The 13,305-nt window shown below is 49.3% G+C and overlaps 1 protein-coding gene across 1 annotated transcript; it reads left to right on the top strand.

Annotated features, from left to right (window-relative positions):
- Positions 1 to 4,420: 4,420 nt before the first annotated feature.
- CACNG5 (calcium voltage-gated channel auxiliary subunit gamma 5) lies at positions 4,421 to 7,839 on the top strand. The gene is made up of 5 exons (XM_009287712.1): positions 4,421 to 4,628; positions 5,385 to 5,471; positions 6,245 to 6,385; positions 7,026 to 7,171; positions 7,582 to 7,839. The coding sequence occupies exons 1-5, from the start codon at positions 4,421 to 4,423 to the stop codon at positions 7,837 to 7,839; spliced, it is 840 nt and encodes a 279-aa protein (XP_009285987.1).
- Positions 7,840 to 13,305: the final 5,466 nt, after the last annotated feature.

The raw sequence follows: 13,305 nt of genomic DNA, 5'->3' as shown, positions 1-13,305 counted from the left end.
CTTTCTACCTTTACCCAGGACAGGAGGGAGCACTGTTTTCCGCTGAACTCAGAGCAGTGATTTATTGATACGACCCATTCTGTCCAGGCAGTTGACCAGCAATATATTTATTTTTCCCAGCCCATCCACGTAGCCCAGAGCGGTGGCTTGTGCTCGGCGTTAGGTCACGGAGGGGTGGGCTCAGAAATCTAGACCAGGGTAATATTTTCTTTCTGTGACCGTGGAGCAATAGGTAAGGACTTCAAATCACTCCCAGATCCGGGTGAACTGCATTAGGAACAACGCCAATATTAATTTCATTTTCCGAAGGGGTCAGTCCCGGCAAGGGCCATGTGCAGTTTCCATCAGAAGCTATGGCTCCAAGACAAAAAGAAATTCATTATGAGGACTGCAGATTACATTGCAGACTGCCTTTATTATTCCCTGGACTACTACCAGAAGGCACAGTGTGATTGAAGGAGCAGGAACAGTTCTAAGGTCCTTTTTCTTGGAAATCTTTGGGGCTATATTCATTTAATTTAAAATACAGCTCTTGTTGGAAACCAAACAGTATCACCTTTTCAGCTATAGGAAGCGTAACACAATTGGTAAAGGTTACTGGGGACTAAATCCTTGCTGAAAATCAAGCCAGCTCCTGTTTGTGTCCTTGAAAAATCTTCCTCTTGGGAGCCCTGCTAATTCTCCAGGCGCTGGACATGGGGGAAGGTGTGTTCCGAGCGGCTGCACTGCACCATCCCTGCCTCCTCCTGTCCCCCACCGCATCGGGCTCGATTTTATGTGCCAGCAAGGCAGTAATAGGGATCACTCTGTAATGCAACTGTGATTACATGGAAATTGAAGTGTGAGAGAGAAAAGAAATGAGGCAATTGAGAGGTGTGATTCTGACGCCAGACCCCTCTCTCTGCTGCTAGCGTTGCCCCAATGACCAATGTAAATGATGCCAAATGGGTCTATTTTCCAGTGCCTGGTGTTGATGAATAACAAATGACAGGAAATACTTAGCTGTTTCCCTCTGAATGGCTTTATCTGGACTTTCACATACTCCCTACTTTGATTTTCATCTCCTTATTAACAAAAAAACGTGCAGGGAGGACGTTTGTTGATGATACATGAGCCAAGAATAGATTCCAGCTCCTTTTACCATTTTGGCACCAAAATGCCAAGAGGGATGAGACATCCTGTAGTAAACACTGTTCATTTTGAGGCGGCAACTAGAAAATATGGCTCTGAGTTAGGGAGAAGAACAGATGAGCCAGAGGATCTGTGCTTGGCCTGGTCATATTGCTGGATCAAATGGGATCTATAAAGAGCTGGGAAATGGCATATTCCCACCCAGTGAAGGGGTAAAGTGGTGTCCTAACATATACAGCTTTGTGCTGGTCTCTGCCCTTGACAGTAAGGTTGTCCTCAGGCTACCAAGGTGCAGGGCTACCTTTGCAGGACGTGCTTCTCTGCCCCATAGCTACCAGTTCTTCTTTAGCTGCTGCCTCCTAATTCCTCAGGAAAAAAAATCTGGGCATCTCCTCTGCACATGTCACTCCTCATGCTCCTAGAAGGGAGGTGTCCCTCCTGGGAACACGTCCTGCTTTTCTTGAGCTGAGGGAAATATTAAATAAGAACACTAAAAATGAGGCTCGTTAGCAAAGCCAAAGGTGGAAAGCTTGCAATAGCATGAGCCGGAGCATTTGCTTGGGCTGTCTGTAAGCGACAGCACTCCCCTTCCCGTAGGTCGGTACCTTCTGGGAAACAGCTCAGTGTGAACGTAGGAAGAGCCAAATCCTTAATTTCATATGGGAGAGAATTTTCAGAACTGTTGCAGTGCTTGAGGGTGCAAGTACATCTGCTTCCTACCAAGAAGTATTTGTCTGCTTTGGACTCAGGGTAGGATGCAATAATAAAAGTCTCTCTCTCCCTTTCTCTCTTTTGTTCAAGAATTTGCAACTCTTCCAGCAGCATTCCCTACTTTTCTTTCTTATTGCTGCCCAGAGCAGCGAGCTAGAGGTGCAGACAGGTCTTGGGTGTCATATCTGTTCGGTAAACGCAGTTATTTGGACTCCACAGTAACTACAAGTTTCCTTCACATCAGTCAGATATGAAACTTGCTGCAAGATTAGCACAGGACCGGGCTGTCGGGGAGCTTGGTGCTGTACATTTGTGCTATAGATGTGCCGGGGATGGGCACTGCAAGAGCACAGAGCTGCCTGAGAGAGCTCGACTCGCAGGCGGTTCAGCGGCAAGAAATAACTACCAGCATCGTCTGTTTGTATTAATCATGAGGGAACTACAGCAGAACATTATCTTTGGAGGTTTTCGAGTGTAAAAGTGCAAGCTGTGAGGACTTTTAGCATCTCTGAGAGTCACTGTAAGCAAGTAAGTATTAATATATTTACATCAGAGGTGCAAGAAATAAAGCCCTGCTCCAGTCTGCTCGCCTGCCCGGACGTGTCAGAACAGCAAGCCATCATCTCCCGGCCCAGGCAGGAGCCGCATCTCCTGATTTAATCACTGAATCCCACCACCTTTGCTGCAGTGATGACAGCAACAAGACCTCTCTTCCAAAGAGCCTGTTCACTACTGCGTGCCGCGATAGCAGACACCGGCTGTGAGTACGGGCATGATGGAGCTATTCCTGCATAGGTTCAAAAACTGACAGCTGGGGAGACGTACGATATACGTGCCCCAGCTCTACTGTTTATCCATCATTATTTTGGGAATAGGTGTTTCAAATGAAACTTGTGTTCAGGAGGACTCGGCCCTCCTTTCCGGGCAGTGGGACGCAGCGGGGGAACGCCGTGCTCTGCCCCCAGCCCGCTCCCATTTGTTGTCCCTTGAAACTTCACGCGGCGTGAACAAGGCCCGTGCAATTTTAAAGGGAGCCCAAGGAGGATGTGTCCCGCTGCTACTGTGTTAAACTTGGTAGCTTGTCTAGCTGGATTTATATTTTTTCCCCTTGTCTGCAGTGCTGAACAACAGCAAAATGTGCCTTGGAAAATATACATGACACAGCACTTATCTGTGATTCATACTGCCTTTATAAAAGCAGTCAATAGCGCTATCTATCTGACTCGTTCCCACTCCCCAGAAGACCGTCTCTCTCACGCGTATCTTTTCCTTCTTGCTCTTATTCCTCTAATAAGGTCTTTTCTGTGGCTTTCCCCCCCCCCCATATTAATTGTACTTCTTCTGTGCTGCGCTAAGAACTCTGATTTCTGGTGACATTTTATCAGTCTGCAGGGCACCGTGAGAACTGCTAAATTCCACAAATTAGCAAAAATAAAAGAAAAAAAAATATTCCATCCGTAAGCGACATGGAGGATGAGGGAAGTTTTTTTCTCCTCCTTCTGTAATGTCTTCCCAGGGCCTGACTGCAGCTCTCTGGCCCCATTTCCCTGCCTCCCCCTGAAGCACAAGCCCAGTTTGGACCAGTTCAGTCTCTGCATTCAGCCGACACCAGTGCTTGCGGCTCCGATCCAGCAAGCACAATAAAAAGCAAAAAAGGCAGGCTATTGCATCACGCTGCTCTGCTTCAAGGCACTTGATGATGTCATTCAGCGGGCATAAATGTAGCATGGTTTTTGCAAAATGGAGATCTTGATGCTCTAATGGGTAAATCTACCCTGGAAGAGGAAAAATGGCAGCACTGGGGGGAGCGGGGTGGTCACTGGAGCTGCTCGGGAGGGGGGTTCGGTCTGGCAGCTAAAAGTATTTTCGTTGATCTGTTAACGCAGTGTCCGTGAGCCTCAACAGGCTCCTGTGCTGAGGAGATATGGCTGGCACTGCTGCCCTTCATGGGAGCGTTAGATAAGGCTCTGAGGACGGCAGATGCTGCGGTTTGGCTACGTCCTTGGGGAGACGAGTGCTGGGTTCAGCGGGAGCAGCAGGAATTCACCTGCAGCAAGTAAAACGGGAGCCGATGAGCTGCTCCAGGCCAGCCCATCCCGCTCCAGGCTCCTGTGCTGAGGAGATATGGCTGGCACTGCTGCCCTTCATGGGAGCGTTAGATAAGGCTCTGAGGACGGCAGATGCTGCGGTTTGGCTACGTCCTTGGGGAGACGAGTGCTGGGTTCAGCGGGAGCAGCAGGAATTCACCTGCAGCAAGTAAAACGGGAGCCGATGAGCTGCTCCAGGCCAGCCCATCCCGCTCCGCTCCCAGCGCCGGCCCGGCACCCGGCATTCAGCACATCCATGAGCCCTGGGCCGGCGTGGGGCAGCAGTCAGGTGGGATTTGGTTCAAACTCTCCGTCTGTCAGGGCCCGCTGTGATTGTTTTAATGGCTTATTTCAGCTCGACCTAAATAAGCAATTAAGGTCAGAAGCCAAAGCTTTGAGACATCCATTCTCCCAAAAAGCGGTAGACGGCTCCGTCCTGACGGCCGCATCCCCTCTCCCGGCAGCCGTCCCCGCCGCCGCCTCGGCCCCCCATGCTTTTGGGAATGAGCGCCTGTGGCAGGAAGGCGCTGACCCTGCTCAGCAGCGTGTTCGCCGTCTGCGGCCTCGGCCTCCTGGGCATCTCCGTCAGCACCGACTACTGGCTCTACCTGGAGGAGGGCATCGTCCAGCCCCAAAACCAGACGGTGGAAATCAAAGTGTCGCTGCACTCGGGGCTCTGGAGGGTCTGCTTTCTGGCAGGTATGGCCTCCCTCTCAAAAATGTCCCCGTAAGGTGATGTTTGCTGCGTGTCAGCATCATACCATGGGAAAGGGCTGGGGAAAATAGGATTTTTAGAGGCTGTGCCCATCTTTGCTTCCAAACTTAGGCACAACCTGAGTAATGCCGTCACCCCATGCCAAGCTTTAATAGTCAGATGGATAAATGTGCCTTTGCACGCAGGCTTTGGGTGAGTTCACTGCTGCCATGCCAGACCCCGCTGCCCCCCGTCGCGCTCCGTCCCAGTGCCGCGGCCACGGTGCCTTGGGCAGCAGCTCAAAACTTTCCGTTTTGTCCCTGCAACATTTAGATTCAGGTCAGCTGGACCGTTCCCTCCGTCCACGCCAAGTTTGATGAAGCGACTTGGCTGCAGGGACAGAGCTGAATAAAACCCAAGGGAATCGGAATCTCAGTGAATGATCTGAAATGTCACAAAGTTTCAACTGCTGCTTTGAAAAAGTTGGGGGAGCGAGGAGCTCTGATATTGCCCCTGGGGTGACCTTAAACCCTCTGGCTTCAGGGTTCACATTTTTGTATAAAAGGGAATCCTTTTGCGCAAGAGAGATGGTAGTTAAGAGATGGCTTTCTTCAGCCCCAAACGCTGACACCCGAGATAGAAGCAGCACTAAAAAGCAAGATTGTTTTTATGCGTGCACTGAAATTAATTTTAAAGCCACTCTCTCCCCCACCAAAAACAGACAAACACACTGCAGATGACTTGGTCTGTGTCTGCTGCAGGTGAAGAGCGTGGCCGGTGCTTCACTATCGAATACGTCATGCCCATGAACATCCAGCTGACGTCTGAATCCACAGTCAACGTCCTGAGTAAGTGGTTCGGTGGGGTCTTACTCTTTGTGTCCTGCAAAGCACCAAAGGGTCACTAGGGATCTCCCCAAGAAATCCTCTTTGTGTCCTTGACGAAGAAGCTCCTAGTTCCTTGATAGTGCTACCATGAAAGGACGCAACTTCATTTTTTACCATGTGAAATTACCCAATATGCTCCTAAGCTTTTGGGGACATCCCTTTCTAACAGCAGGATGCTCACAGAGTCTCTAAGCTGTACAATTTCTTGTCACTGACTATTCAGCACTGATGTTTATGGAAGTGTTTGGCTTTATAGTCTCCTCTCTGTAATTTGCAGCTGTATTTATTCTGTAGCAGTCAATTTTACACATTACATAGTGGGATGAATTAAGGATGGAGTGTCACAGCTCTCACGATGAATTCTGCAGTCATTTCTGATTTAATAAATAGAAGTGTTCAGCAAACAGTTTTGCAGCGAAGCTAGAGAAAAATGCAGGTTGCAGTGTTTTTTTCCTATCTAACACTTCACATAGGAACCCTCAGAAATGCAAACGTTAGCAGACGTTTCCACAGCCAGACAGTCACTTCTTCACTCAGCTCATTAGCAGAGAGGGGAACTCCTGCCAGGGGCTGGGGAGCAGCGCAGGGGCAGCCACATTAACCGGGCGTGAGGAAGGACACAACGTGGTCAGAGAGCAGCAGGGCCACAGCCGTCCCACCCAGCCGAGCCCGTTTCTCACACCGCGTGGGGAGGATTGACCTGTTCTCGCTTTCCTCTGCTCCTCTCCCACCAGAGATGATCCGCTCTGCCACCCCCTTCCCTCTGGTCAGCCTCTTCTTCATGTTCATCGGCTTCATCTTGAGCAACATCGGCCACATTCGGCCTCACAGGACCATCCTCGCCTTCGTCTCAGGGATATTCTTCATCCTGTCGGGTGAGTTTTGCTAGCCAGGTTTTCTCCTGAAAATCCTTGAGCATAGAGCACATCTGCTTTTGTAGCTGCTGGTGCTCTCCTAACCCGCTGTGGTGGCTCCTTATTGGAATCATCACCCGCAGGGGCTCCCGGCTTGGCCCCGCAGCCTGCTCGGGCTTTGCAGGATGGAAAATAACCCGGTGCAAAACTCGTTTGTGGCAGTGGCGAGGAGATGTGGGGAAAGCACCCACCACCCGTGCAGGAGCAGGTGCTGGGGGACAGGACACCTCTCATGGCACATCAGTCGCAGGAGAGATCTGAAACTTCAAACTGCTCAGCCGGGATGTTTCTACATGAGACAAGTGAATGTTTTATTCATGGTGTTTTGCTAGTGTTAAACAAATAGCTGTGACAGCCAAGCTTTGAAGCCAGCCTCTACCCGGTGCACACGGACTTGCTTGAGCAGGTAACTGTTTGAGTGAAGTGAGAGGAGTGCCCCGGGTTAGCTCAGCAGGAAAGCAGCCTCTTTCCCCAGTTATTTCAAGCACGCTTCCACAGTTTTACACTTTCACCTGCAAGTCAGGTCTTGAAGGAAGGTGCTTCTTCAGTGGCTTCATCTCTGAAGCGTTTCCCACTGTCTTTCTCCTTGGTTTCTCCCCAGGTCTGTCCCTGGTGGTGGGGCTGGTCCTCTACATATCCAGCATTAACGACGAGATGCTGAACAGGACCAAGGACTCGGAAACGTTCTTCAATTACAAATACGGATGGTCATTTGCCTTCTCTGCCATCTCGTTCCTTCTCACAGAGGTACCCAGGAGCTGTCACATCCCTGTAACTAGTGTATCCCACTCGGGGGGGGGGCATTGAGGCTGTGAGCAGAAAGAGGACTCAGATGGAGTTTAAGGGTAGGCTATGAGAGCAGATACATAGTATGGTGGGAGACATATATAGTGGGGACAGACCCCAAGCCGGGAGCACCGATGGAGCATTTGATTGTGACTTGATGCTGAGCACAGATGCAGAGGAGGAGACGTGGTTGTGCCACGTTATTTACTGCAGGAACCCAGGGCACAGGGCAGTGAAGTGGCTCCTCAGGAGCCCTTGTGCATCGTCAGCAGAGCAAAAAAAGCAATTTCTATTTTTGTTCTGCTTTGGTGGTGGTGGAGAAGGCAGCCGTCAGCAGGGTGAGCATCAGGCCATGTCTCTCTCCCCTGCAGAGCGCCGGGGTGATGTCCGTTTACCTGTTCATGAAGCGATACACGGCCGAGGACATCTACCGACCTCACCCCGGCTTCTACCGTCCCCGTCTGAGCAACTGCTCCGACTACTCGGGGCAGTTCTTGCACCCAGACGCGTGGGCACGGGGCCGCAGCCCTTCGGATATCTCCAGCGAGGCGTCCCTGCAGATGAACAGTAACTATCCGGCTCTGCTCAAGTGCCCCGACTACGACCAGATGTCCTCGTCCCCGTGCTGAGCCCCGCCACCCCTGCACCCACTCCCACCCAAGCGTCGACAGTTGCCGCGTCCTGACTCCATTTGTCATTTTTTTTTAGGCCACTCTTTCAGGACAATTGTCTATTTATAGGAGCGTAAATATAACCAGAGAGATTGGTTATATAACCAATAATGTAACCTAGAGAATTGGGATATTTTCCTTCCTTTGTTTTTTTTTTTTATTCTTCCCTGCATAACTAAAAATCTCTCCAAAGTCCTCTTCTTTCAAGTCATCCCGCTGTGCAAACAGCAGTTCTGCCTGGGGGATAAATCCAGGGCTGGACTTGAGAGCAGAAAAAAGAAAATAGAGTAGAACTAAGGAAAAAAAAGTGTATTTTTTGGTTTAGGTAGACCGCAAAAGTTTGTGCATTTTGCTGTATCACTTAATTATAGATTCATTGGCCTAAGCGCCAGCAGGCGTAAAAGATTTGTGTAAATTTCCAAGAAATAGCCATCATTAGAAAAATATAAATTTTATCTTGATTCCATATTTACTGATTGATATCTTTTTTTGCTGGATATCACTTTTAACCAGGCTGTAATGGGAAATAGCCATCTTTCTCAACTATACCTCAGCAGGCTTAGACACAAGCAGGTTGCTGTTTCTCAATGGCCACTTGCAAACTGTTGCTTAAATATCCCGTGTGAGACTGGAGGCACTACAGCCCTGGGGTGTCTGGGCTACTGGGTGGCTCAGGCACCCACATTTCCTCCGCCATCCCATAGACTGGAAGTCTGAAGAGTGACTGGGAGAATCTCAGTGCAACACTGAGTGGAGAACTACCTAAAACTTTCCCGCAGGAAATATTAGGCACAGGATTTAGGGGAAATTAGGGCCAGAAGTGCAAGTCATTTTGGTGAAAGGCGAAATCCCAAACTGGTGTAAAGTGATGTAGCTGAAATTAATGGCACTAGTCCACCATAGCAAAGTAGTTGGCTTATATTTCATTTTTGCAGAATGTGGTATTTTAGCTGCTTTTTTGTGTGTGTATGAACCTTATTTTGAGGTTTTAAGTTTTAAAATTTCGTATGATGCTTTGGCATTTTGGTCTTAGAAGACTTAACAGCTGCCAGGGTGAAAGCATCACTCTGATTGAAAACAAAGGGCAGGGAAGGAAAAGGCCATGCTCCCTCATGCGCTCCTGTGCAAGCCGCGAGCTTGTCCCCTCACAGGAGAAAGAACTTTGTCCAAACTTTATTTCTGTTCTTGTTACTTTAAACCTTTCTGAAAATTTCCTTTCTGCAAAACAAAACCCTCCAGGGATTCTTGGTATATTTGAGCTTGTTTTGTCTTACTGTAATTAAAACAAATAGAATATAGGCACTTTTAACCTCATTTGTAGCATACCGTGTAATGAATGTTGCACCCCTTTGTTATCATTTATTATTTATAAACTACTCCAAAGTAGGGTCCAAGTCCTGGCGCAGCACCACTATTTGCACCGACTCTGACGCCCATCCTGTGGGGCCTCACTGCAAGCACATATCCAGCCAGTAATCCCTTGAACAGGATTATTTCCTCCCCAGCTCCTTCAGATAAGCAAGTAACGCATATCTAGTGTATATCTATTGTTGCTGACTCCTAATTTGCTAAGTTTTAAAACCAGGGCATCTTTTTGTAGACATAACTGTATTTACCTTTAGTTTTTGTATTACCCTCAAGCGTCTGTTTTCTCATTTTAAAACCCAGTTTGTAAGTGCTATGTGACGGGTTCACTGCTGGGAAGGTTCAAGCATTAAAGCACAACCCAGCCCCACCATCCAGTGACAAAGCTTGCTGATCCTCATCTGTTCACCCCAGCCAGATAAACCATCAGTTTTCCACTGGGATCTCTCTGTTCGGTGTGAATTAGGCTCCAAGAAAGCGCTGGAGTTCACAATCTTGCATTTCCCAGAGCCCGATCTAGTTTGCTGGGCTTGATGTTAGTGGTTTCTGGTGGCTCAAAGACAGTTTCCTCTGCATCTTCCCCCTGATGGATCCTTTATATTCTCAGTCCTTCTTGGAAGGCAGACCTTCGGAATCACCAAAACTGCTGATGCTCAGAGGCACGAGGGCTGTCCCACACGGCTCCCTTCCCCACGCCGGGGAGTCATTTAGTGCGGTTAATACTGTGCAGCATCATGAGACGTCCCTGTCCCCAAGTGGAATTTTCCTTTGTACTGATTAAATGCAGAATTCTTCATTTTATAAATTAAAATGTCTGCCTACATAAGCAGAAGACATGAAAAAAGCTTCACGCCGTCCTCAAGGCCCCAGAAGGTTTAGCAGAGTCTAGGGGCGAATTAGAAAAGTAATTATTTTAATTCATTGGAGAGATTGTCATCATGTGGCTGCAGTTGTGAGCCCAGGAGTTCGCACGTTCACCCAGTGAGCACAAGCCCTTCGTAAGTGCAGGACTGCTGAAAGAAATCTGTCAAAATAAGTGCTTGCTCTTGGTGCAGTAAATGCTGGTTTGGGGCAGGAAAACGTGGCGTCCGGTAAAGCACGGGCAACAGTGGTTGTGCTGCCGGGTGGTGTTGCTGTCCCTCTAACAGTGCCCGGCGTGGCAGCAGCTCTCAGCATGGATGGCTATGGGCCTCTAAATGCAAGTATCACGCCTTCATGGACTGTGGAGAAACTTCTCCAGAGCCTCTGAGGCACGGAGACATGAGCACAGCGTGGGTGAGGTGGTGCGGCAAGCTGCAGAGCCCAGCCACCCTGCGAGGTCCTTCTCCCCCGAGCATCACCCCGTGGCTGATGCTCTCCGCAGCAATAAATGCTCAGTAAATAAACGTAGTATCCCCTTAGGACGCCTACTCATCATTTAAACACCTCTCCTAGTCATCTGGCATGATTTCACCCCACCTTAATCTCTGTTATGCCACATCCTTCCCTCCTTGAATAACACCGCTCAGTCGCCTCCTTTGGTCTCTCTCCCACCCCTATTTCGGTGCTGGCCACCCGCTGTGTTCTTTCTGTGTCTGTTGCTTGGATCGCAATAAATAAAAAGCGGAGTTGGAGGATAAACTAGCAATTAAATTAGAGGTTTAACCCCTATGAGACTGAAGTTCTTAAATTCACCTGATGGGACGAGTCAAGCCACTCACGGGCCCACAGGAAGGTAATTGCTCATCTGACTCTTCGCAGAAAATTGTTTGCACTTAGAAGCAAAAAAAAAAACTTCTTGTTTTGCATGAATGACTAATTGGTGTCAGATTCTTTGTGCATGCAGCTGTGTCTGCTTGAACTATAGTGTTAGAGCAAATTACTGGGATTAAGGGTTAAATAAAAAGCCGGCGCTGCCTGATCCACGCACAGTTCGCTGCTCCCTGGTGCTGCTCAGGACTGCAGCGGGCTGAAGTTTTTTTCTTTCCCTGCCATCGGCCTCCCACGTGGCACACACATCCATCCCACAGCCTGGGTGCCATATGGAGTTCACGGCACCGGGAGGGAGGGATGGTAACTGAAGAAACTGCACGTGGGAGGCGAGCGAGCCCCCAGCCCGCACAGCTCGGGAGAGGCTGGTCGGGAAGCCAGGTGCCCTGAGACCTTCTCGGGGAACTCCTGGGAGCCACCCTCCCCTTGTGTGTTTGGGGTTTTTTAAATTTAAACACCCCTTCTGTAAGCCCAGGGAGGCATTTTCTGGCCTGTATCTCCCGGGACACGAAAGCTCCTCTCTGCCAGCATCTCCCCTCCTACCCCCAGGACATGCTCTCCTCGTTGCACCCTTCCATCACATCATTCCCATGGCCCCAGGTGTGATGGGGCCTCAGTGGGAACGGGCTCCATTTGCCCATTAGTTAGGAGTGTCCTGAAAACCCTTATTGAATCATGAGGTATGGATGCAAGAGGTTCATTAGAGACCAATCGTGAGCAGTAATTAAGTAGCCAGGAATAACGAGGCTGTGCTGGGTCATGTTCTCCCTCAGTTTTTGCTGGAGCAGCTCATGGCTGCAGAGCTCCTTCTTGCACAGTGGAAAAAAAATCTCTATATTTATAAATCTACATATAAGTATAGCTGAAATGCCCTCCAGTGCTGCTCCCCTTGCACCTTTGTTGCTAGTGGACATGAGGAGCCACCGGGAAGGTTAAGGTGAGGCCAGAGCCCCCGCTGGGCAGTAACCCCCTCCCAGCAGGGATGCAGACCAAGAGCACTGCTGAGCTGTTTCGGCTGCTGGTGAAGCTGCTGCTGTCGTGAGGTGAGGTTTGGGCAGGTGTTTTGGGGCAACCTGGTCCTGCTCTTGCCCAGGAGGATGGCATGGAGCTGCCGCTCAAGTGCGTGGGGGGGAGAGCAAATCCCTACAGCTGAGGAAGCCCCAGATGAACCTTGCTGTTGCCTCCTCTAGACACAGGATTGAAGACCTGTGCCCTTTCATCAGCTTTGAGCAGACAAAACCCAAAGGTATTTTATTAGGGTGGGTTTCAGCCACATATCACTGTGGCAGGGTAAAGAGCTGACTCAGGCACGATGAAGGCAGTTTGGGGGTTTCCAGTACACAGTGCTCTGCTCACAAGCCCTCGTGTTGCATTATTAATACTATTTGTCAGGGTTGTGTATTCATCTTCCCAAATGTGAGTTAGCCCCACGGGCTGTTCAAGGTGTGCTAAGAAATTAAATAGTCTTATTCCTCCCTGCTGATAGCTTGTTAGCTGTGCAGAACTGGTGTGTCCACGGTGGGGATGCTGTGTGAACAGGCACAGTATTCATATAAGTAAATACTCCTCCACTAATGAGTAGCTGAGAGATATTTATTTTCTTCTTCTTCCTTCCTTATGAGATTACTTATTTACTTCCAATTTTTTTCCCACCACAAAAGATTGATATTCAAACCTAACTAGAAAAAACAGCATTTTTCCCTTCTTTTCTCATCCAGTTTTAGGGCCTCTTGGTGGGGTCTTCTTCACCTTGCTGCAGCACCCCTTGCTGCACAGGTTGGGTTGCTCTGCCATCTCTTCCTCCCCAAGAACCACATCAGCTCTTCAACTTTTATTTCTGCAAATTGCCTGCACCGCAGCTGTCCTGTACTCATTAAAGCTGTGACTCCTGGGGCAGGGAGCAGGGTGTCCCCAGCACCCCAGCTGCTCAGTGGGTGCCACCCCACAAGCCCTGCCATGGCTGGGGTGCTCAGCTGACCTTTTCTCCATGTACCGCGGGGTTTCTGTCTATCGCTATTGTGTAGATATCAAATGGTAACCTGTTCCCATGGATACAGTAGATTATAGAAAGGGAAGAGCTGCCTCTTTGCTTTATCTTCATGTACGGTTTTATATACATTAGGCTTTGGATTATGATGACCTCAGCAGGCAGTGATTATAATGGGCAGGCGATGGCTGCAGCGATCACCCTGTGTATCTTTAATTGCAAACCAGCCCCCCGGATGTAACCCTTGAGAGGAAAGGAGAGGTGGCTCTGGATGGCGTGGGACTGCCCATCGTCTGGCCCTCCCCGCGGCTGCCAAATGTGTG

The sequence above is a fragment of the Aptenodytes forsteri genome, unplaced genomic scaffold, assembly GCF_000699145.1.
Source record: "Aptenodytes forsteri isolate BGI_AS27 unplaced genomic scaffold, ASM69914v1 Scaffold153, whole genome shotgun sequence".
In the NCBI taxonomy this organism is placed as follows: domain Eukaryota; kingdom Metazoa; phylum Chordata; class Aves; order Sphenisciformes; family Spheniscidae; genus Aptenodytes; species Aptenodytes forsteri.
The sequence above is the reverse complement of the archived record's forward strand: the minus strand, read 5'-3'. Positions and strand labels throughout refer to the sequence as shown.